At 35.2% G+C, this 26,651-nt stretch overlaps 1 protein-coding gene across 1 annotated transcript in view; it reads left to right on the forward strand.

Annotated features, from left to right (window-relative positions):
• Positions 1-7,334: 7,334 nt before the first annotated feature.
• GLRA3 (glycine receptor alpha 3) overlaps positions 7,335-26,651 on the forward strand; it is a 102,908-nt gene continuing 83,591 nt past the window's right edge. The window contains exon 1 of the mRNA XM_008070412.2: positions 7,335-7,442. Coding sequence (XP_008068603.2) covers positions 7,335-7,442 — 108 coding nt within the window. The remainder of the gene's footprint in view (positions 7,443-26,651) is intronic.

The raw sequence follows: 26,651 nt of genomic DNA on the forward strand, positions 1-26,651 counted from the left end.
TTCGGTCTATGTCTTTATCAAGCTTGTTTCTCCCGTTTCAGTGTTGTTACCTTGAATCGCCAGCAGGTGGTGCTATCTCAGCTGCTCGCCCCAGAGGGGGGCCAGACAGGAACAGGATGGCTGCCTGCCTCAGGGCAGGCAACAGGAACCTTACAGCGGGCGGGCAGGACAGTCTCGGTTGCAGGAGAGGTGGCAGCGATTCCAGCAGATCTTCCCTGAAGGGGTTTGATGTGGATCGCCTCGGGCCCAGTTGGTGTGATGTGCTACGGCCGTCACAGAGGCCGCGGCAGCAGTGACGGCGGTGGTGTGGGGAGGGGATGCGGCGGCGGCACCGTTTGTGCCGCAGTGACTGTCCAATCCGTTGTGATGTCCCAGCGGTGGCAACGGCCAAGCTCTGTATGAAGAGCAGGCTGTTGGGGTCCACAGCCCCCCGGGGCGAGAGTCAGAGATCCGCTGCAGATCTCCTTTGCAGAGGGCTTCAGAGACCAGGCTGCCCCATCGCCAACTTGCCGCCTCTCCACACTGATTATTTTCAAATCCACAGGTTTATAATAGTTTTTAAGTTTCTATATACATAAATATATTTATTTGTTTTAAGTTGAGGTCTGACTGTGTCACCTAGGCTGGAGTGAAGTGATGTGACCATGACTAACCCCAGCCTCAACCTCCTGGGCTAAGGCCATTCTTCCAACTTAGTCTCCTAAATATCTGGGATTACATGCATGAGCTGCCACACCCAGCTAAATTTCTTTTAAAATTTTTTTGTAGAAATGAGATCATGCTATGTTGCCCAGGCTAGTCTCAAACTCCTGGGTTCAAGCCATCCTCCTGCCTTGTCCTCCCAGAGTGCTGGGATCACAGACGTGAGTCACATGCCCAGCTAAGTTTCCATATTTTAAGTCACCTTTCTGACGACAAGAAACCTGGTTCCCATTATCCCCAACATGATGACTTACTTGATGGATATGTAATAAAGCTCCCCTGTCTGCTGCTACTTCTGTACAAGTGCCCTCCTCAGCCTGGGGGGACTCTGAAACCCTCCTCAGGTTTGTCACATTGTGTACAACAGTATTCCAATTCTAACCCTGCAAACAAGGTTGGCCCCATAAGGACACATACATATGGGGCCAACCTGTTCTTCTCCAGTTGTAACACACCACACTAGGCTTCTCCATCCAAGGAACATCCTCTTCTCTCACTCTGCCTCTGGCATCTCATATATATGATGTTCTCCACAGTATGTTTCTCTTCCACTCTATACCACCTTACTGAATGGCTTTACAGTTGCCCCTATGGGAAGGAAAGAGACAGGAAGGGAAAAAGAAGAGGAAGAATAAACGGATTTCTCTTTTAATGCCTTAATTTACAAACCTTTTCTAAGCTCCTGAAAAATAATTTAAAATCTGGATTTTAAGTCATCAAACATGCTTTGTGGATGAAAAAAATAAAATAACAACTCTCCTGGTGACATACGTGTGTGCATTCATCTAAAATAAAAACAACTCTCTAGGTTGAATTATTTTGAAATTCAGTCTTTTAGTCTCATTGTATGTCTTTTAAAAGAGTGATGCTTTGGCTGGGCATGGTGGCTCATGACTATAATCCCAGCACTTTGGGAGGCTGAGGTGAGAAGATTGCCTGCGCCCACAGCTTCAAGGCCAGCCTGGCAACTTGGCGAGACCTCATCTCTACAATACATTAAAAAAAAAATTAACTGGGTGTAGTGGTACACACCTGTAGTTCCAGCTACTTGGAGGGCTGAGGCAGAAGGATCACCTGAGCCCAGCACGTCGAGGCTGCGGTAACCATGAGCGTGCCACTGCACTCCAGCCTAGGCGACAGAGTGAGACTCCAACTCAAAAAAAAAAACAGTGATATTTTAATACAACATAACTTTACAGATTCCTTGGAATTATTCTTATGAACAGTTGGGTTGTTTGTTTGCTCACTCCAGTCTGTCAGATGAAGGGTTCTCCCCCAATATGGATGACGACAATATGATTGCCAAGGTTTTGCACTGTACTTTGTTTTTCTGGCATCCCCTTTGTCTCTAAACTTAAAAGCCATCTTCTATTTCTTTAAAGAACATCTAAAAGAAGACCTGCTGCTAAAAACATCTGCAACTATTGTCATTTGCTTTTCAGGCCAACGATGTCTAATGTAATGAACGATTTAAAAGCACAATCTGCCATATGGATGCTATAGCAGTTATTTTCTCTGTTGCTAAACATAGTCGTGCATTGGATGAATATAACAGCTTTTGCATTGGCACAGAGAAGTAGCAGATTGGCCAAGAATTGCTAAACAGGTGCTCTCTGTAGTGGCAATAGAAGATTTATAATCTTTTCTGAGCTTCACTCTCCACAAAATTTTTGTCTGTACATATCAATAGCCAGGATAGAAAGCCTACTCCAATATCTCTGCCTTTATCTAGCATGGACCAAAAGCCTAAAGTGAACACAGTGCCTTTAAAATGTCATGCTGTTATATCCATTTCATTCTTTGCAATCTTTCTCCAAGGAATGTCTGGCTTTGGTCAGGTCCATTCTGCCTGCTCCCTTACCACAGTATCACAATAAATTTCTATTTTTTTCTGTCTCTAAGCTTTGCCTATCCGTACAATCATCCACAGTGTCACGTTAGTTTCTATATTCCCATGATCAAGAATCTGTAATGACCCCAAAGTTTTCATAAAGCAAATCCCAAATACTTTGGTGTCCCATTGAAGAGCTGACATGATCTTAAATAATGACATTTAAAAAAAAATGTATACATCAAATTTTTAAATTTTTGCCTATTCTTATATATGTATGTATCTATCTGTCTTTAAAGTGATTGACCACTATATCTTTGAAATTTGAAACTGGGATTTGGCACCTGAATTGATTCACTTTTCATTCTGCTGAAGAAAAAAATATTACACAAATAAATCATGAAATGAGGGCCAAATAGCACTCTTGTATGTTCTCATATCTAGGCAAAGAACATATGTGATGATCAGATAGAGTATAAATTTTAGATCTGAGACCACTGTCAGTTACTTTTCTTCCGCATGAAATTTAGATTTTGAAAACAGGCTGACTTTTTGCTTTTAGGAAGCACTTTCTAAATCTCATCGGAGGCATGTAAACAGACACGTACTGGAGTCTATTTCAAATACAATGAGGCATCACAATTTCAACTATTAGTAAGAGCTTACATTTCTCACTTCTCCTTTGACCATTGTTCTTCCATGGAAACCTGTTATTTTTCTTATTTCATCCATTGGTCTTATGACTCAAGCCCCTCTGGTCAATAAGGGATGCTAGTGCCATATTTTAGGATGAAACTAAAACAAAAATATCGCAGGCCTCCTTCTTCTAAGACAATACCAACCAGTGCTTCTCCAGAACCTTCCTGGAATCATTAGGATGTGCCATCAAGCACTTGCTCCCAAAGGACACAGAAATCTATCAGAACAGACATTATTTTTGCCTCCATTTTATTTTTCACCACTAGTATCCAGTTTGATGGATACTAGTGGTGAAATCCACAGTTCTATGAATAATAATGGAATTTAAAAGATGAGACCAAAAAGTATTAATAGAGAATGTTTCATCTTTTCTTCAATGCCTGTGGCAAATTAAAGTCCTAGAAAATAAAAACCTTTTCCTTTGCTACATTAAGATAAGAAAAATCATCTCTCTGCTGTTTTATTTATTCCAGTGTCAGCCAAAGAGATCATAATTAGATGGCGCTAACAGTGCCCTGGTAGCAGTTTCCTCCTGGGCCACATTTCCCCAACAGGGTGTACCGATATAGGCATTTTATTTGAAGGTGAATTAACAACACTAATGTTCATGTGTTTTTCCTTTTTCAAAGGTTGTGAGCCAATAAAGCACAGCAGAATTTATCTCAAGACAAATAATGCTTTCCAGATTCATATGGCTATTCCCAGAAAAAAAAAAAAAAGAAAATAGTAAAGTTTTGGTGTTATCTGAGGGAAAAAAAGAATAACCAGCAAAATATGAAAGATTGGTATTAGCTGTTCAAGGATGTCAGTCAACCTGTATGTATTTTTCAAGGTTTTCCTTAGACATACATTAAGTAAAGAAAAGAAGTCTTCTGACGGTTAATTATGACTTCATAATTCTTTCACGATGTGTTCTAAAACTTATAGAATAAAGTGCACTTTCTCTTCTCTAACATAGTGACATGTAAGACACATCTTTTTTCTAACAAATTTTAGAAATTTGTAGATGCTTAGAAATAGTCAATGAAGATACAAAAATTATTCATTAGTAATTAAATACGGCATCTCCAGGATTTAGGACTTTTGGGAGGTTTTCTTATTTTTATGTTCATCCTTTATATTTAAGCCCATGTGTCTTCTATATCTGTTTGGATTTTATTTTCTAGATATTTCCGCGATTAATAAACCCTAAGTACTTTCTAAATATATAGCATCTACTCTGTTTTACTATTGGTATTCACCAAATGTATTTATTTAAATAATACAACTATCTTATCAAAATTAATAGCCTTAAGTTTTCAATGCTCTCAGTTCCTGACTCTTCTCTCTATATTCCTGTTTCCCTAAAAGCATCTTAGTTCATGGTTAACCCTGTGATATAATGGCAGTAGATGTTTCCTAGTCTGAAATTCCCTAGGTAAATGGTGTCCAAATATTTCTACACTTTTTTTTTGAATTGGAGTCTCACTCTGTCATCCAGACTGGAATGCAATGGCACGCTCACAACCACCACAGCCTCAACCTACTGAGCTCAAGTGATCCTTCTGCCTCAGGCTTCCAAGTAACTGGAGCCACAAGCACACACCACAAAGCCCCGCTAATTTTTTGATTTATTGTGGAGATGAGGTCTCACCAAGTTGCCCACACTAGTCTTGAACTTTTGAGCTCAAGCAATCCTCTCACCTTGGCCTCCCAAAATGCAGGGATTATAGACGTGAGCCTGCCCAGCCTCTACATATTTCAATAACCTAGGGTGCTTTTTAAAATACTGATTCCTTGGTTGCACAGCATGCTGACTAAATTAGAGATAAGAATTGAGTATATTTTTTAAAGATCCTCAGATGATTTTAGTGTATAGCATAAGATTCACAGGTCTATGAATTCCAGACTTTAGTTTTAAACAATTTTTTTCTCTTCTTTAATTCAGCAAGATAAATAGTCATTGAGAGAATGGGTAGAAAAGCAAATAAAAACAGTCTTTCCTTCTGGAGACTTGCCTATGCCAGGACTTTCAGGCATGAAACTTTTCCCTGTCTTTTGTATCCTATATTCTCTCTTCTTTCTCTTAGAAACCTTGTTTAAAAACTTTGAAATAAAAACAAAGCCCATAAAAATGAAAATCATGAACCATTAATCAAGTAAATGCAAATTAAAATCACAAATGATATTTTAAATTATTCTAACTAATGAAGTTGTTTTTATGTTTTTAAAAAAGATGCTGTGACAAAGAAAACATCCTATTTATTTTCAGAATAAAGCTGGTGTTTACAGAAGATGAAAAATGAAAAAGTCTTTGGATTTTTCACTAAAAATACTTGAAACTAGAAGAAAATAAAGAAATGTCTTCAAATTCAGGGAAAAAATGTGTAGCCTAAAATGTTCTACCAAATCAAGCTATACATTGTGTAAAAGTATAAGAAAGGCCATTTGTGGACAAGGACGCTCTCCAAGTCATTACAGCTTTACCCACTATTTGTCAAAAAACAACTGAGCAATATGTTCTATAAAAATGAAGAAATAAATCAATGAACAAAAAAAGCATGGAATCACGAAAGAGAAACCCACAAAAGAGAGTGATAGAAGTAATTCTCAGTGTAATGACTGGGAGATCATAGGATGTCTCCTTTGCTCCAGAAAAAACATTCTAGATTTCAAATACAAAGGGAAATCAAGTTAGTAGAATACCTTCTGGGTCTGGACACACTGAAATATAAATTTAGACATTTCAGTACTTGTGAATAAGTTATTAAGACCCATGATGAAAGATATAAGAAATTTATAAATTGTGTCAATCAAGAAGAAGTTCTGCAGGAAATGAAACGTAGCCATAGCATATCATAAGGTTTTGATGGGGGTAGCATTTACATTGTCATAATAATGTAAAAAGCTTACATTTCTAAGGAAAAAAACAATAATTTTACCATTTCTGGGTAATGGGAGGACCAAAAAAATGTTTCTCTTAGTAGGGGTAGAGATGATGTATGAAAAAAGACTAATCTTCATCTTTGTGGACATCAGAACATATGACAAAAATGGAAACATAAAATTAGCAAAATAAACATATTATGTGGAGAAATTGAAGAAGAATCAAAGTAATTATCTTTTTTTAAAAAAATAGGGAAACAAAAGAATAAGGGAAGAGACTGTTATCCTTCTTATGCTGCAAATTTTATAAAACAGATGTACTCCTAAATCATGTTCAGGTAAAAAAAAAAAAAACAAACAATTTTTTAATTTGTAGCTGCCTAAGACCAGTTGGGGTAAATAAAAGCCTAAACAAAAATTGTTAAATGTGTGAGAAATTAGATGTCCTGACATATTCTTGCAATCTAGAGGTTGCATGTGTGTGTAGGTCTGTGTGCATACCCAGGAGAATCCGAGGAGGGCCCAGTACGTCCCCTCTGTCTGATCTCAAGCCCTGTGCAAGAAAGAAGTAAAGGCTAAGGTAGAGTTTCAAACAGCCTGAGCATCGAGGGCATACCCTAAAACAAACATGAAGCTCCTTGGCAAGCGTGGAAAATTTATTGGTTCAAAACAATAAGGAAATCTCTGACAAGTCATTTGTTGGCCACTAAGCTCACTAAGCAGAGATTTCAGTGTGTGAGCTCTATAAGGGAATATACACTTTACAGTATTAGTCCAGGTAAGTAACTAAATGAAAAACAACAATAAGAAGAGCCAGGAACAACAAACTGTAATTTGGAGGTATGAGAGTCTGGTTTCCTGAGTTGCCACATTATGTTGTCTAATATATCAAAGTTTCAACAAAAAATTATTAAATGTGCAAATAATAGAAAAGTATGGCTTGTGCATGGGGGAAACGGTCAATAGAAACTATCCCTGAAGGAGCTCAGATGTTGAACTTACTAAATCAAGCATTAGAGATATTTAGATTAAAAAAAAATAACTGAAACCAAAAGGGGCTAAACAATGGTCAAAATCAGTGTTCAAAAAGACCATGACCCTTGTGATTCTCAATCCTAATTGTTTCACAGAATTATTGCCTTCAATTTTCAGCATCTGTGTGTATACATATAGTAAAAAAAATTCTTTTTTTCCACTAATAATGAGAAACAATCAATCAGTTAAGAAAATTTTAGAGATGTCTCTAAACGGTTCTTATGTTTTAATCTCTTTTTCAGGCCCTCCAGTTAATGTCACATGCAACATATTCATCAACAGCTTTGGCTCTATTGCAGAGACGACCATGGTAGGCATGTTTACTTTGTACAATCTTCACACTGGAATAATATATAATCACATTAATGATAACTTTTCTGTGAATTCAGTGCAATTTAATACCCAAATTAATACAACAAGATTTTAAAAGATAAAATTAGGGACACAAATTATAATCAACTGCAGGTAATAATGTTTCATTTAGAAATGATATAATAAAAAAATTAATATCAGTGAAAGCAATATTGACTCTTCCCAATTCCACAATCTAATATTAAGCCTCAAAGTGAAACTACAATTTTGTCGTACAAATTATCTGCTTTTTTCCAGTGCTCTTTACTAGTCAGACATAAGCATAGTAGTAAATACTTGCATGCTTATCCCATACACTTACAAATTTGGTCATTTAATATTATTTTAAATATTGTATTTGATTACTTTTTCTAATACATATAGTATCTTCCTAAACTTCAGAAAGATTTTATAGATTGCAGTGTGTATCTTCATTTAACATTACCATGTAATTCAGACAACTTTGTGTAATCAAATTATTATACCTGAAAAATAAAAATAATAATTGCAGACTGAATTTCATTTTGTTTTGAGTTTCATAACTTTCTCTAAAGAGCACATGGTGATTCTTCTTCGCCCTGTATCTTTATTGCTCACTTTTGCTAAAATAAGATGCAGAAAACACGTAAATCACTGAATATCTATAAAATTGTCTAGCAGTCAATTTACTTTTTGTGGGGGAAACTATGTATAATGGTTTTTAAATTGTCTAGAATTATATTCTCTTCCTAAATTTAGCAAGTATAATTTGCATTACTTTTCAAAGTTAATATTAACTATGATATAAAATAAAAAATTGTTAGACTCTAAAATCATTATTAAATAGAGAAAAATGTTTATTATACATATGTTGGAATCACTTGATAGTAATTTTTTAAGCGAAGAAACCTAATCTGCAAATTAATGCACGTGGGAGTGTGAGTGTGTGTGGGTGGACGGCATGTAGAAGTCCATCTCAACAGGAACAGACTTTAGACACTATTTAAAAAGAATGCTATTTCCCCCACATATGCAATATTTAGTTATCTAGCAACCTCTCTATGATTGTATTCTAACTTAATATAACTACACTAAAAGCATTAGTAGAGAAAAACTCAACTATTATTTTGGGGCATCATATAGAATTATCTCAGATACAGTGCTATATAAATTAACATGATTATGTGGGTATGTGTATAAACACAAGAAAATGCATTTAATTTGCCTGAGTTAGCACAACAGGATTCTGGTGCAATTTCATCTCTAAAGTGGCTATAATCCTATTTCAGACTTTGATGTATTCTAGATTCTGGTGAAATATCTAGTCCTGATTTATATCTTGCCATTTTTATATATCCAGTCCAAATTATGCTGTTGGCTTTGTTCTATTTAAGGTTCCAAATTGTGTTTCTAGTCTGGCAACGTTCCCATTTTAATTGCTTTTATACATCCTGCATCATCCTGAAAACCAGGAAATATGCTTCTCTATACTTTTGCTTCCAATAAACACCATCAACAGCAGTAGCTGGAAAGGTTTACAGAAAAAAAAAATGGATATTGCCAAGTTTCCTTCCCACTAAAACTTAAATATTGCCAGTTTCCTGAAAAAGTCTGCTCTTTATAACCTAATTAAACAGTCTATCACTAAGATGGCTATTACACAATCTGTAATATGACTACACCAGCTAAATGTCTTACCTTTATGATTTTAGACAGACTTCCTTTATAGAATCATATTATACAACAGACTTGCAGAATATTGCGAACATTCTCTCTGAATAATCCTCATTCAGCTTTATTTCCTTTTTTCAGCACAGTAACTCTTTCCTTAACCACACATTCCATAGTTACATATTCCTTTTGAAATAATTTGTAGCATCTATTCAGCTCTTCCTCACAGCCTGAAGCATCATCAGTGAACATTATTCAAATACCCCAGAAATTAAGTATTACACAGTTGTGTCCACCTTGTATCTTCTTCTTCTAAACTCCCAAACGTGTGACGTTATTTCCACTCAGATTCAATATTCGTAAAATTGAAATAGTACCTGCTAGAATAGCTGCGTCTATGTCATCTACATAGACACAGATGAAAGTAGAATTTGTTAGTATATTTCTATCATAAAAATCATAAAATATTTGCTCTCACTAGGATGCACCGATGTATTTTTTCATAGTGTCCACTACCATGAGCCTACACCTAAGCTTTATCTTATCATTTTATTGCCTTATTTTTAAAATTTATTTTATGTTCATATATATTAATGTATTTTTCAAACATATTGACATTTCTTATGTTGAATATATTTTACTTTTGTTTTTTGTTATGCAAATAACCTAACTCAACTAAGACAGTCAATTATAATTGAGAAGATGGAATCTCAAATTATCTATAAACATTAATAAAATCTTTGTGTCTGAGAACTCATATTTAAAATAAAATGAAATAATTCTTCTCATCTGTATATCTCTGCTTATCAAAAATCTTGACTAAGTCTTCAATGTTTTTACCAACCAAATATATTGAGTTCCCTCAGCTGGTCTTGCCTCTAAGGTATGGTATCTCTCCCCATTTTAAATATAGCTTTAAAAATAAATAAATAAATACAGCTTTAGTCCCTTTTGAGGTTATTATTTTATTCTTGGGAAAATTTCTCCAGTAGATACTCTGCTTTTTAGGGCCCTTTTGGTAAATTAAGTTCATTTAAATTTAACATATTTTGTGTCTTGTTCTTGTACCATTTTTTAAAAATTCACATGTGTATTTTTCCGTAGCATAAGCTTAAATTTCTTTTTAATAGTTAAACTCCTTTTCTAATGTGTGTTAATCTAATTAACTTAATGCAGTGCCAGCCATTCTCACTTGAGTGGTTTTATTATGCTAACATATAGATATCAAAATGTTTTCTACAAATATTATGGGAATTTTAACTTCCGTATTTACCTCATATTTGAGTCACGTGTTATTGCATACAATGAGAGTCTCTAAGGATCAGTTCAGCCTTCCTCATTTCAAGTTCATATTCTTCTTTAACAATGATTGAACAACAATTGAAAACCACACTTCTTAAAAAACTAAAAACAAAACTAGTTTACTATCATTACAGTCACTGTCTTTTTTGTATAGCAATGTGGTCTTGATGAGAGGGGCACGTCTGTCCACCTTTTATACTTGGGGTGACAAAAGGAACACATGATTGCTTTCATCAGGGGAAGTTTAAGATCTCCACGTTGAGAGACTCTTGAGTGAAGCATACTCCTGAAAGCCTATGATGAGTTGTGTGCAAGGTTTATGATATGCCAGGATGGAAAACATTTGTAAGTTGGACCTTTTTTTTTTCCACTCCCCAAGCAAAACTTTTGTTTGGAAACAAAAACATAATTGTAATTTGAGGCTTATGCATAGACTCAGCTGGTCTTTGGTGCATCAAAGAACAAAGAAAAAGACTAAGGTTTAGCTGGGAAAGAAAAATGTGCCTTAAAAATGCTTTGCAATGAAGTTCCTTGGCCTAGGGAAGATTTTCTGATACTGGCAGCTCTGACTAGTGAGTGACAGTGGTGGGAACAACTAGTTTAGAGTCATGGTGGCTTCAGCAGCTATCAGGTAAAACTGTTCTTCAGGTTTTAACTGGTCATTTCCACGGTAGGGCTTGCTGGAAATTTCTGTTTAGTTGGTTATGACAGGAATAACTCCAGTCCGGGTTATCAATTTCCACAATCCATACAATGGAATTCTACATAACAACAAAATAGATATTTCTTATAGGTATAATCATGAGCTGAGATAACAGATACAAGATAATACATACCGTTACTTTCATTTATTTAAGTTCAAGAACAGGCAAACTCAACTTTGTTGACAGAAGACTTCTGACGTCTAGAAGATTACCTTTGGTGGTGGAGAGGATGGTCATGTATTGTGACAGGTACCAAGAGTCTTCTGGGTACCGAAAATGTTCTATATCTTGATGTGGATGGTAGTTACCCAGGTATATACATATGTCAAAATCATTGAATGTACACTTATGATTTGCATATTGTATAAATGGATGCTATGTCTTAATGTAAAAGATTTTTTTAAGTAAACAAAAACTTTCAAAAATGTAAAATATAACATACCAAGTGTGTCATACAATACATATATATTCAGTGGTCACAGATAAGAATGTTATAACTTACATAAAAATCCTGAAATGAAACTTTGTTTTATTCTTCCTCTGTAGCAGTCTGCAAGAATATAGGCATTAGAGCATATATTTGTATTTTGTCTAAATTTGTCCCTTCTGACCCTGAAAACAACTAGCTAAAATGACAAAAAATGAGTAGTCTTACAGAGATGATACTCAGCATATGATATAGATAAAAGGGAATTTCATTTGTTCTGGTTTGTGGTTGGGGGCCATCTATAAGTAGACCAGGAGCTCTCAGATTACTGTTAAACTTTAAGGAAAACTGAAACAGAAAATGTTTTTTAAAGCTTGTCTTTGGCAGCAGAAACAGCAAAAAAGGCACCAAAAATGTCAGCAAAACCACCAAGGACCATCAAATTAAAATTACAATAAAGTTCTACTGTCTTGAAAGAAAAGAAAAAAAAAGAGTCATCAGTCTCATCACAGTGACTAGGCACTTTAGTCAAAAGAAGGTCATTCTTCAAGTAGACAATGACATACACGCTTAGAAAACACATTACCAGGACAAAGTTTTTATGATCCTCCTGCCTTTGGGATTCCCTGAAAGTTCAACCACAGACCACGTTGTGAAACTTAACTATGGCAGAAATAAGTAAGAAAATCCCATCATAGATGCATTTTGTGGGATTAGCTAAACCCATGCGAAATTAAAATTCCACTCTATTTCTAAAATGTATAATTTTAGAAATATGAAATGTAATCACAAAATAGAAAATTTGAAAAAGTAAGAAAACCATCACTCATAATGCCTCCACACTAATGCAACATTATTCAGTTGGCTATATTTACATTTACTTCTAATTGTTTTCCCCATACATATTCTTTTTACATAGTTCATTCATTCATTCAATCAATGTTTTCTTGAGGGTTTATTCTGAGCCACATATTTTGCCATGCACCAAGAATGAAATAATCATCTTATTCTAACAATTTTTTTACATATTAGTAAATTACAATCTTTTTAAATTGTAAAGCTGAAATCATGAACCTCATTTTCCTAACTTGATAGTACCATTTAATACACATGCAGAAAAGTGTACAAATTATAAGAGTACAGTTCAATCAATTATCAGACAGTGAGCATAATCTTGTAAGCACACCCACGTAAGAAAGCAGTACCCCAGATATCTGCTTTCACCCCCTCCCAAGTCCTTCCCCTTTTGCTCCCCTGTGTAGTTTGGATGTGTGTATATATAGTAGTACAGTATTTCAAAATGAATATGTTGGCTTAGGTTCCTGTCTTCAGAAAACAGATGCCTCTCCATCTTGTGACACATATGTTAGAAAGCTAGAGAATTGCTCTGCTATGTGATTTGTATCAATATTTACTCGTTGAACCATTAGTTTCCACCAGTGCCCATGGAATAAATCATTTTTATGAAATAAAAAGCAAAAGAGGTGAGATGTTCTGGTTTAATAGTTTTCATGTGTTTATTGGCACAGATGAACGGCAAGGTTAGAAGTGAGTATCCGAGGGTAGACTGTGACCTCACAGAATTATCCACCTATACATATTTTCAATTTCTCTCCAAATGATAGTTTCACATTTAATTGAAATCATAAGCACATACATATAGATATTATCTTGAATCTTTGGGTTATTAGAGTCTCCAGAGATCCCTAAACTGATATGGCACAAAAATTGATAGTGTCTATATACATATGTTGATGAATCTTTACACTTATAAGTATTCTTTTAAAAACAATCTTTATCAAATAAATTTTAAGCATACAAAATTCATAGACTATAAGTAACACTAATGGGACTATCACCATCTTAAGAAATTAAGTAGAACAAATAAATTGAACCTGTCTCCTTACTTTTTTAAAAGAAGCTTTGCTCCTGAATTTGATATTAAGATACCAACTTTCATTCTATATATATGAAAATATAATCCAAATAGCCATACTGAATTATCCACATGTAACTTGATTTGGTTTCTTTCTTTAGTTTTAAATTTAGGGTATTTTTGTTTGTTTTTTTTTTTAGATAACCCATACTAATATGCATAGACTATTTTATTCATTTTCATGACAGTAGCTTGCAATATATTTATTCACTCTATTTTTGTTGAACATTTAGGTTGTTTCTAGTGTTTTCTATATTACAAAACAGCTCTGCATTGAAAATCATTTTACATTATCTTCTAACATACATATGCAAGATATTCTACAGAGTAAATACCTAGAAGTGGAATTGATTGAGCAGAAAATACAAGAAAATATCTTTATGAACTTGGATGAGAGAAGGATTTCTTATAACACAGAAGCACAGATTATTAAGTATAACACGGTCACTTTTTGTAAATTAATATAAAAAATCAGAGTAACAAAGTGTTTATCTTTGGAATTGTGTGTGTAGGGGGTGATTGTGTGTGTGTAGTAATTGTGTATGTGTGTTTGATGATTGTGTGTGTGTATGTGTGTGTGGTGATTGTGAGTGCATAACAAAAGCCAGCAAGCATGAATGAGGGAAATATATAAAGAGTCATTTGCATAAAGGACATCTGAAACATTTATAAAATGTTTAACCTCACTAGTAATCATGGTAATGCATGACAAGAAGCAATTAAATCCCATTTACAACACTCATATAAGTTTAAAAAATTAGACATGGGTAAATACTAAGTGTAAAACAATAGAAAAATCTCACAAAATTGCTAATAGGTGTTTGACACAAAATGTCCACTTTGGGGAACTGTTTAGAATCCAGCTTATTTATTTTATACTTTGAACTATAATTCAATGCTTCATGATTATTATTATTATTATTATTGTGCCCGAATTGTTTCAGTTTTGGCCACCAGGAGTATGTTCAGTCAACTCTTTGTCTCTGACGTATTCTCACCATTTTGTTTTTTGAGCACTTTCTTATGTTCTATAACTATAAGATGTTCAAGATTCATCTTGTGTATTTCCTGCCCAGCCCTCGATTGCCTATTTCTTGAAGGAGCCCTGATTCCTTTAGCTGGAGAATGGCATTAGAAACCAAGATCTGAGCACTGGGTGTGTACATTGTTACTGGAGTGTCAGTGTTTCTTAGCCTTCTCAGCAGACAGAACTTGGAAAGTGTGTGTGTGTGTGTGTGTGTGTGTGTGTGTGTGTGTGTGTGCGCGTGTGTGCGTGTGTTGTTTGTATATATAAATGTTATGTTTCAAATTTCATTTTCCAATTGCTTCTAATTAATATGTGGGCAAATGATATATTTTGCAATATTGACATATTCTAAACTTGATAACAATTAAACAGTTATAGCAGTTTGCCAATTTATTTGTATTTTCTATGAATATGTGAATGCAAACTTTTATAAAATAACTATATTTTTTTCTGCTCAATCTCTTTTACCTTATTGCACTGGTTCAGAACCTGTACAGTGCTAAATAAAATGGATGGAGAATGGTCACTTTGTCTTTTTTCTGACGTTTGTTGGTAAGCATGCAATATTTCACAAAAGTGATATTAACTGTAGATTTCTCGTAAATGCTGTTTATCAGATTGAAAGAGTTTTCTGATGTTATTTTATTACGAAGAGGCATTGCATTTTATTCAATGACGTCTCAGTATTTATCAAAATGATTTTATGACTTCTTTTTTATCCTGCTAATATTATTTATTATATTGGTTTATTTCCAAATAGTAAATAATTCTTGCATTCTTTGTATAAAGCTGATTTGGTCATAATTTATAATCTTTTTTATATATTGCTAGATTCATTTTTCTAATATTTGGTCTGAAATTTTTGCTACTGTGATAATTTTGGATATTGAAATATAGTTTTCTTACAATATCAAGAATGCCATCTGGTATCAGTACCATGCTGATTTCAAAAACTAGGTAAACAGTGTTTTTTCTTCCTTTACTCTCAGAACTAGCTCTTGGAAAATTGATGTTTTTTCTTGATAAAAAGTCACCAATAATGCCACCTGAGCTGGTCATATAATTTGTGGAAAAGTTTAAAATTACAAGTTCCATTTCTTGAACAGATATAAGACTATTTCATTTTTCTATGATGTAAGTGTTTTTTTTTTGAGTTGGAGTCTCACTCTGTCGCCCAGACTGGAGTGCAGTGGTCGCTCCCGGCCACCGCAGCCTCGACCTGCTGGGCTCCGGCGATCCTCCTGCCTCAGCCTTCCGAGTAGCCGGAATTACAGGCATGCACCACCACGCCCGGCTGATTTTTTGATTTATTGTGGAGATGAGGTCTCGCTGCCCAGGCAGATCTCGAACCCGTGGGCTCAGGCAATCCACTCACCTCAGCCTCCCAAAGGCGCGGGATTACAGGCTGAGCCTCCGAGCCCGGCGATATGTTTTATTACAATGAATTTTTCTTAAAATTGTCAAATTTTCACACAAATGTATTACAACATCTTATCTTTTAACTGAGAGATCTTTGCTGTTTCTCCACCTTTATTTTATTTTATTTTATTTTACTGGGAGTTTGGTTTAGCTCCTTTTTTTTCTTAACTAGTCTACATATGAATGTATTTTTATTTGTTCTGCTAGGAACTTTTGCTGCTTTCTGAACCTATGATTAAAGTTTATCTTCTTCTATGAAAAATACTACTCAATTTTTGTCTATTGATGATTCTTTCTGCAAAATCTACTATACTAAATATTCTGATTGTATTCTGATTTTACATCTTAAACTATTTTTCAGAGTTTCTATCACTTTATATTTTTGTTTATATCTCATGTTTTCATCTTCAAGAATTGCCATTGTTTAACAAAATATTGAAATTCATAAGCATCCCAAATAGCCTACATTTTATAGCAATCCACTTTGATTCCTTCACCACAAATAATTCAACAACTTATACAAAGACTTTTTTTTTTTTTTTAAGTTGGAGTCTCACTCAGTCGCCCAGACTGGAGTGCAGTGGCTGCTCCCGACCACCGCAGCCTCGACCTGCTGGGCTCCGGCGATCCTTCTGCCTCAGCCTTCCAAGTAGCTGGAACTACAGGTGCGTGCTACCACGCCCGGCTAATTTTTTTTATTTATTGTAGAGATGAAGTCTCTCCAAGTTGCCCAGGTGGGTCTTGAACCCGCAGGCTCAGGCAATCCACTCACCTTGGCCTCCCAAAGCGCAGGATTACAGGTTGAGCCACCGAGCCCGGCACAAAGACATTTTATTAACTATCTATGATGATGTTTTCCGTGTGCTACTTTATTTTGTTTTGTTGGGAATATATTTTCTCTTTTCACTGACTTATCAAACAGACTTTAAAGACATTCTATTCTTTTATCCAATTTACTTTTGAGTCTCATTCGTTTTATTTTTGGATGCTTTGTTTAAAGCCATAACTATTTATTTAAAATTGTGTAACTCTAGTCTCTATAAAGTGGCGATCCGCTGCTATGTCTGTTCATTTTTATATCATGAACGACTAGCGAAATATTCAGCACAGAGTTGATCTTAAATACATATTGCTGAATATATATTAGTATGTATGTATTGTGACCAGTAAAGGCTGTTTTGTTTTTTTTTTTCCAAAAAGAGAACTTTGTTATTATATCCTGAACACAGTGGACAGACTGTTATTTTTACCTCTGCAATATGATCTGTTTCTGAAGTTCTCAGTTCTGGTCACTGTCATAAATCACTGCTAAGGTCTCTAAAAACAAGTTAAGCAACTAATTGTACAATCAGGTTATTGTTGTTTAAGACTGCCAGAATTAACTTGACTTTTTCATTCAAATTCCATGTAATTTTATAATATTTCCTCATAAAGCATTTGCTCTTTAATACTGTGTTAATAGAAAGATAATTTCATGAAGAATGCTAAAATTTTTATGAAGTGTTCTCTGTAATAAGGTATTAGAGCTCCTATTTATACAATGCTTATGATAATCAAAGAATAATTTTTTAAAATTAAAAATATTGAGGTGCAATTATTTCAGGAATTGAGTAGGTTTATCAGTAATTTTTATGACAATTGAAAGAAAATGTGGGGCTGGGCCAGCACTTTTGGAGGCCGAGGCGAGTGGATTGCCTGAGTCCGCAGGTTCAAGACCAGCCTGGGAAACTTGGCAAGACCTTGTCCCTACAACAAATCAAAGATTAGCCAAGTGTGGTAGCGTGCGCCTGTAGTTCCAACTACTTGGAAGGCTGAGGTGGAAGGATTGCTGGAGCTCAGCAGGTTGACGCTAGGGTGGTCGTGAGTGTGCCACTGCACTCCAGCCTGGGCGACAGAGTGAGACTCTACCTCAGAAAGAAGAAGGAGAAGGAGAAGGAGAAGAAGAAGAAAAGAAATGTGCATCATTTGAAGAAAGTCCATTTTTTTCAGACCTTTTGTAACTTTTTCCAAAAATGAGCCATTGGTCCTTTGTGCTTGTTGTCAATGAGTTAAATTCTTGCAGAGGTACGTTCATTCACTATTCATAAGAGCCATATTAGTATTCTGTGATTATTCCTGTAACATTCATATTTATAGATTCAATATTGTTAACACAGGATATGATTACATTGATGCTATTCCACTTCTTTTTGGAAGAGCCTGAAAGCACCCTGCTATCTTTTTAATATTAAGTTTATATCTGTTAACATCTTATCCTCACTCTCTCATTTTTCTTATTTTGAGTAATAATTAAAGCCAACCCAAATGTGAAGGTGGCATTGATCTGAAAGATTTTTAATTCCATGCATGAGTGACCAGTGACTTGCCACACGAACGTGCTGTGATCTATCATTTATGAGCATCAGTTAGAAATGAGTTTATTTATGGGAAGACTTTCAGAAAGATAGGTGTGCATGAATGCCACACACCCTTGTGACCCCATCAGGAGTATGAATAAATCTCTGCTTGAGGAATTCATCCACCAAATCATCATTATATTCACCCTGCTCAAAAAGGAACTGTCTGCAGATCCTGTTTACAAAGGTAAAACTTGTAAAGAATATCATCAAGAATACAATTGTTTGGTTGTGCTACAGTGTTGTTAAAACAAGCACAATGTTTAAAAGCATATTTCCAATTTTATGGACGGAAGATACCAAAAAAAGTCAGGTGTGAAAGATAACAGAAAATGTGTATCCTGAAGCAGAGTTGTCAGGCCCACACTTCTATAACTCCTCTTTTAATGGACTGTATATCTTCATAGAGTTTCTTTTTGACAAGTAGATTAAAAGATTACTTGCATTATTAAAGCATTTGAAATATTTGGGCTGAAAACAATTAGAAATACCATAAAGTGAAATGTAAGCAATGATATATCACTTAATTTGACTTTCCTCTCTCTGTCTCCTCTTCATTTGTAATGGAAAGTGGCTATTACCCGATGAAGAACCTCTCTAGAAGAAGAAATTGTATAGAATTAATTCTTACCAGATCAATTAAACACTTTTCCTGGCCACTTTATATAACATAGAAATGATCAGGTTATCGTGAACAGTTCATATATGCCATATATGCATCCTTGTCTAAGAAAAATTGATTTTCTAAAAGAATACACTCCAAAAAGTCATATCAACCTCTAAAGATAAAATAGACAGCAAGATTGGGACTTGTGTCCTCTAAGATGATTGGCACTAGTCATAATGTGTTACTTAATCATGGATTTAGCATGTCAATTGATGTTAAGTAGTTGGCAACAATTTAAATTGCAAATGGCTCATCAGCTGTTAGGCTGAATCTCTGACAGATAAATGACTTAAAGTTAATGCCTAAGCTCTCTAGACCAGTTAGGTGGCACACTTCTGCTACTGTCATAAGACTTCCAACCTATTTACAAAACAGCAAGACAACTAACTTTGTTTCAGAAGGACTTAAGCCAGACTGACAAGAATCTGGGACTGGGCCACAAGTGTCTTGTCAAATAGAACAAAGGCAAGCAAAATTGTTAAGCAGTCCTTGTTACTAAGGAAGTCAATGAGAAAAGGAGGCTTGATAACATAAATCGTCTGTCCTATGGAGAACATAAAGAAACATAGATTTAATAGTACAGATGTGGTACTATAATGTGCACCATCTTTTCAAAATTATGTTTTGTGATTTTGGGTCAAGTATAGTTGCTCCATGAGTTCTTGACTTTGCCATAGAAAGCAATTTTAAAGTGAATCCAAAGTATAGTTTAAATCAGAATTTATTCGAAAGAAAAAACATGCTCAAGAGTGAGTGTGGGTACTTAAGCGAAAGGATACATGCTTGCCTTTGACAAGAAGGCAATTATATAATTGCACAATAGATTAAGCAAACCATGAGCTGAGTGCAAAGGACTGCAAATATCTGGTTATGAGTTTTGATTCCCATCTCTCAATCTTTTAAGGTCACAATTCCTTTAAAATAATGAAAGTTACTGTCTCACTAGATTTGGGCTTTTCTTAGAACATCATGTCTGTGTTTGGGGTAATTCCCTATTGTTTCTGTGTTTTACTGCATTGGCAGTTTCACATCTCAACCCACAAAATAGTCAGTCCTGATATGCCTGGCTGATTGGGTGAAGGTTGTGTTCTGATAAAGAAAGACACCAAAACACTTTACCACCCTGTTCCTCAGTTATCTAAATTAGTCCTACCTAGGAAAACTTGTCTAACTACATCTAAACTATGTGCTATGCTAAAAATGCCTGCTTCATTAGTAGTTTATTTGAATACTGCCAACACTCCAGAGACTAATTAAAGCATAAGACAAATAATCCTGCCACGAAGTAAGAGGTTTAATGAACAAAAATAGACTTATAATATATATCAACATTAAATAGATAAACTGGAAATATTCACAGAAACATCCTGGGATGCCATCATCTGTGAAACCCATTCACTTTATCTATAGATGTAATGAAGTATTATTTTTCCTTCTAAGGTAGGGAAGACATTTGGGAGTGTTTGCTTCTTTATTTAGTCTAAAAGTCCTTCTGGGACTCTTTTCTCTCCCTAGACTCTTGAAATAGTGAAGAATTTCTCTCTAACTTTTCCGTAGGAATTAGCATACTGTTGTCCAAAAAACCCACCAAAATCTGTAAAATATTTACAGAGGTTTATTCTGAGTCAAATATGAGTTACCTAGGCTCACAGCACAGTTCAAAAAGGTCCTGAAAACATGAGCCCAAGATGTGTGAATTATAGCTTGGTCTTATACATTTTTAGGGTGACGGAAATTATAGGCAGAACTAAAATCGATACATATGAGGTTTACATTGGTTGGACCCAGAAAGGTGGGACATCTTAAAGTGGGAGTGTTTACTGGTCACAGATGAATTCAAATATTTTCTGGTTGGCAACTGGTAGAAAGAGTTAAACTCTGTCTAAAGAACTTGAAATCGTAAGTAAAATAAATGTTTGAGTCAAGATAAGAAGTTGGGGAAGCCAAGGTTCTTGTTGTATAGATGAAGGTCTCAGTAACAGACTTCAAAGAAAACAGGTAATACGTGTCTTGAAAGGTGTTCTCTACAGATAAAAATTTCCCCAAGAGACAACTTTGCAGGGTGACTTCAAAATATGTCAAAGAAACATATTTTGGAGTAAAATGGTCTTTTATTCCTTCAGGGTCTGTTATTTGTCATGTGATGCAATAACAGGGTAAGGTAGGAATTTGGAATTTTATTGCCACAGAATCTGTTGTGTCAGTCATATGATCTCTATTTTAAAGTTAATGCAGGTCAGTTGTGTCTAATACTCCACAAGGGAGGGAGTATAAGACCCTCCTTCTTTTTATCATGGCCTGACATTTAGAAGTTGGCCCAAAAAGGATTCATTCACTTGATTGGGGGGGGGCTCAAAATTTTGTTTTTGGCCAGTATCTCTCTCTCTCTCTCTCTCTCTCTCTCTCTCTCTCTCTCTCTGTGTGTGTGTGTGTGTGTGTGTGTGTGTGTGTGTGTTTGCGTGCATGTACGTGCACACACCCACCTATCTCCATCCCATAATGCTCTTAGGCTGTGATATTGTTTCACTTCTGGTTTTCCAGGAAGCCTCTGGGCTAGCACATGACTTTCTAGCAGAGGTAATAAGAGAATAGTCAGATCCCTCTCTGAGCTGATGAGATAAAATTTAACCCCTATTTTGATGGATGTCATTCAATCATTTTGTTTGCTTAGGTTGTTTTTCACAGTTTCTCCTCTGAAGAGTCATTCTTTATATGCATCAAGTCTACTTGTGGTTTTTGCTCTCTCAGTCTTTCAATGATCACTTACTGTGTGAATATGCCTTGTATTCACGCTAGTTATATTCTACATCTTGAGAAGCTGCTACTAAAAAGTGTAAAAATTCTGATTCCAAATATATTTTATTCCTTTCATGTTGTAACTGGCTATAAAGATAACTGCTGTTCCTCATCCATGCACTATAAGATTAAGATGATTAATCAAACTTTGGCAGCAAACAAAAATAAAGGCATATGCTCTGCATTCTTTTTCTCTGCAGTTTCCCCTAAAGCAGTGTTTTTCAACCATTTTTTTTCATTATGCCTCCCTAAGGAGACTTTATAGACATTTTTCCCCTAGTTGCCCTCCTTTTGAAATTTTAATGTATTAGATATACTATTTTTTATACTATCTCTCTTTTATTACTACATACATTTACTCTAAGCTTTTTAAACTTTTTAAAAAACTTTTTCAAACTTTATGCGCATGCCTGCATATTCACACTCATGCTAATTGTAAATACATTCACACTGGTTTCAGATTTATTTTCTATATCTGACCCAAGTGATATATTTCTTTCCTTCTCTGCTGTGGCTATATTTATGCTATCTCTGAATTATACATTAAAAGAGTAAACATTTTTGCACCCACCAAGAACCAATTTTTTCTCATTTGGGAATAATATTGTCCTCCTTGAGAATGTGTGCTCCAAAGTTCATCTCTGTAAGGATACTAATAGGGACATTTGTCCAAGGATAATACTTCCATGTGCCTTGCTCGGTAGGATATGTTATAGCAAGGCCATCACACAATAGGTAACAAACAGGAGAAAAGTATAGATTTGTACACTCCTAGCCATTTTCACAACTATTAATATATAGAGACTACATGTCTAACTGATATTCTCTCTTTTATTACTACATACATTTACTCTAAGCTTTTTAGACTTTTTAAAAAACTCTTTCAAACTTTATACGTGTGCCTGCATATTCACATTCATGCTAATTGTAAGTGAATTCACACTGGTTTCAGATTTATTTTCTATATCTGACCCAAGTGACGTATTTCTTTCCTTCTCTGCTGTGGCTACATTTATGTTTTTATTTCATTCATATAACCATTGTCCTATCCTGTCTTTCGTTATTTGATAAAATTTTTCTAAAAATATTTCCCATGGAAGTCATTTGTGAAGTCCGTTCCAATGGTAACAATCTTTGTGAAATATATATCAACCACAAAGAGCTCAGAAAATAAATCTGAAACAAGTCTGAATATATTTACAATTAGCATAAGTGTGAATATTCAGGCGCATGTATAAAGGTTGAAAATGTTTTAAGTCTTAAAAATTACAAAAATGTATATGGTAATAAAAGAGAGAATATAATTAGAAGTCTAGTCTACATATATTAATAGTTGTGAAAATAGCTAGGGGCGTACAAATCTACCCTCTTCCCCTTAGACTCTTCAATGTTATACTTTATGTGATGGCATTGCCGTAACAAATCCTGCCAAGCAACAAACATGGAAGTGTTATCCTTGGGCAAGTGTACCTATTAGTATCCTTACAAATATGTACTTTGGCCACACATTCTCAAGGAGGACAGTATTATTTCTAAAGGAGAAAAAAATTGGTTCTTGGGTGAAAAAAACGCTTCCTTTTTATGTATAACTTTATGTATAATGTTCAACCAGAAAAAAAGAATCTATCATGGTGTAATTTACTAAAAATAGTAAGTAGATGTTCTAAAAAATCGAAGATAGATGTATATAGATAAATGTATATAGATAGATTTATATAGATAAATGCAGACAGACTTTTTTTCTCTAGGTAAGCTTCGTGTGAGGGTAAATTTTGCTTAGAAACTGGGCCCTAGATGGATCCTTAGGGGTAAAGTTCTTCATCAAACACTTAAGTTTTGTCTGAAATGGTCCTCAAAAATTGAATATCCATTTATCTATCACTAAAGCTTCCAGCCTCAAGATGCCCAGAGCTCTTTATTTATCAGTCTCAGTGTTATTTTGATTATTCGGAACAAGTGAGATCTTCCTTAAGGAGCTGCCTATTTATTTCAAGTCTGTTAACCTTGTGATGAATCATCTACTCTCAAAGATCACTATGATCTACTTATTTGGAATACCACTCCACTTCTGCTCCCATTATGATAGCCATGTCTATTTTGCCACTGGGATTCAGGACCATTAAATTTGATCTGTTACCCTGGCAACTATCAGAACCATTGACATCTGGGAGTTCACTTCAGTGGCAATATTTCCACTTTACAAGGGACAATCATCACAGTGGTTTAAAAAAAAATACTGGTGTTTCATTTATTCATGTCTTTTTTAATCTCTTGGTAAATGAGCCCTCTGAGGGTACATAGCTGGGGGGAAAAGAGTAACTTCATCACACATGTCAAATTCACTTCTCAGTCTCTTATTTTCTGAGTCTTTGGATAGTTCTTCTATAACAGACTAAGAAATAAATAATAAATCAACTTCATTCAGCATAGGGCCCTGTCAGTCCCAGCTTTCAATTACCCAAATAACCAAAGGTTTGCAAAATCATATAACTTATTTCAAGTGGCCATGGGTAAAAAAAAAAATCAGTTAATTCTGCCCCTAGTTTTTATGCACTGCTAGTATTCCATCCTTTAATGAATTCAGATATGCCTCGCCTTCAGACACAAACAGGTCAATGGGACAGCCCAAAGTTCCTATTCCCACAATCATCTCTGCAGACAAATACTGCCCCAGTTAGTGTCCAGTGATTATCGCAGAAACTGTGCCAGCCACCTCACAGAAAGGGATTTATTTCCAGGAATCAGATGTATATAACAATACCAGAAAGCTGGGGGAGAAGGATTAGACAATAGATTTGGCTTGTAAGCAACACTGCTACCCCTGCCCTAATCAAGAAGGTGAGAAATCACCCATAATCCCAGACACACAGCTCTTTATTATGATAGATCCCATGTCTATTTTGCCACTGGGATTAAGTACTACTAAATTGGATCTGTAACCTTAGCAACTGTCAGAACCATTGACATCTGGGAGCTCATTTAACTTAGTAGTACTAAATTTAGTAGTACTCACATAATTTAGTAGTACTTAATCCCAGTGGCAAAATAGACATGGCTATCATAATGGGAGCAGAGCTGGAATGGTATGCAGAACAAGTAAACCGTAGTGATCTTTGACAGTAGACCGGCATGCATATTCTTAGTGGCAGCAATGTCACAGTGCCATGCGGTAAGGAAGGGACTTCCTCCTTCACCCTTGAACCCAGGCATGAAGTCCGAACCGCCAGTGGGGGCACAGTCGCACTCATATCAGCAGACAAGCTGTCCTCTTGCTCCCCGGGCTCCCATGGCAAGAGCAATGGTTGCAACTGTAGCGGGGTGCAGAGCGGGGGAGGAAATTCATTCTTTATATGTGAGCCCGAGCACGGAGTTGTCACTTCTACTGTGCATCTTTGTGTCCATTTTTCAACTTGAAATTATAGAAAACTTAACTGTAAGTATTTATTGTATGTAACATTCCAATTTCAGAAATGACAAAATGTTTTTACAATGCCCTAAACGTCTATGAGAATAGTTGAAGTCAACCAAGATGTAGGTGTTGGGGGAAACTAAAATTATTCGGAAAATTGTAACTCATAAACCTCAGTATAGCTCTACCACTAATCATCCTGGCAGACACTGCCCCAGCCAAGTGAGCAAACTTAACATTACCATAAGACACGTCAACGTCTTACACCACCATTGATATGATGCAATGAAAGGGCGTAGATTCTTTCTGTGGCATTTTTGTTAAAAATGGGTAGTACCAATTAAATTATGAGGACACAACAAATAAATCCAACCTGGGGGGCATACTACAAAATAACTTTCAGACGTGTTAAAATAAAAACAAAAAACCCAAGACTGAGGGACTGTCACAGATTGGAAGAGACCGAGTTGACAGCTAAATGCCATTAGAGAGAAAACTTATGTCATTCAAAAATAGGTCCTTAGGTAAGTTAGTACAATTATATAAATGTTAATTTTTTGGTGTTAAAAACTCTGCTATAGAAACATGAGATATTAACTCTAGGGGACGCTGTGTAATATGTTTACAGGACCTTTTAATTTTGCAACTTTTCTGTAAACCTAAACTTAGAAGAGAAGAAACATTTTATTTCTAAATTTTCCTATGAAATACTTTTATTTCGCAACATATATGAAGTCTCATATAATAAAATAGGTCATTTTTTCTTGTCATGAAATGAGAAGGGGAAAGTAAAACTAAACAAGTCAACAGAATGGGCCTTCAATAATCTTGCAGCTTTCTATGGCATCAGCCTTTTCCAACTACTGTGCTCCTTGGGACATAGATTGGCTTTCACAAGGACTAGGGCATCTCAAAAAAGAATGATGTATTCACAGCAATACTCTTCCGGCAATTTATATTCTTCTGGGAAAGGTGATGAAACACTAGGAGACAGGTTTTAAGAGCTGTCATTTGTCTACCGTGATTGTAAGACTTTTTGCAAATGGTTCATATCGCATGTCTGAATTTTCATCTATCTTCCTTTTACTTTTAAAACAGAAAGGAAAAAGCAAACATTTGAAACAAAAATGAAAGACTTTTTTCTTTTTAAATTTCTTCATGAGTTTAGCAGTATCTTGCCCTGTAAAAACCTAATGGCTATTTCATTCAGAATACAATATATTCTATAATCTTCTTTCTTTTCTGGGGCTTCTATTTCTTATTACTTATATTAGGGCTAAGTTGTTTGCCCTTGACAATTTTCAGTATCACAGTTATTGTGGACTATGTTATAAAACTTATTTCATTCTGAACAATTTAATACTTGAAGCAAGCTTTAGTGTTATTACCCTTCAAATCATATTTCTCAAAATAGCATATTAAAAATGTTGAATAA

The sequence above is a fragment of the Carlito syrichta genome, unplaced genomic scaffold (genome assembly GCF_000164805.1).
Source record: "Carlito syrichta isolate Samal-C Ts95f unplaced genomic scaffold, Tarsius_syrichta-2.0.1 Scaffold313389, whole genome shotgun sequence".
Lineage (NCBI taxonomy): Eukaryota > Metazoa > Chordata > Mammalia > Primates > Tarsiidae > Carlito > Carlito syrichta.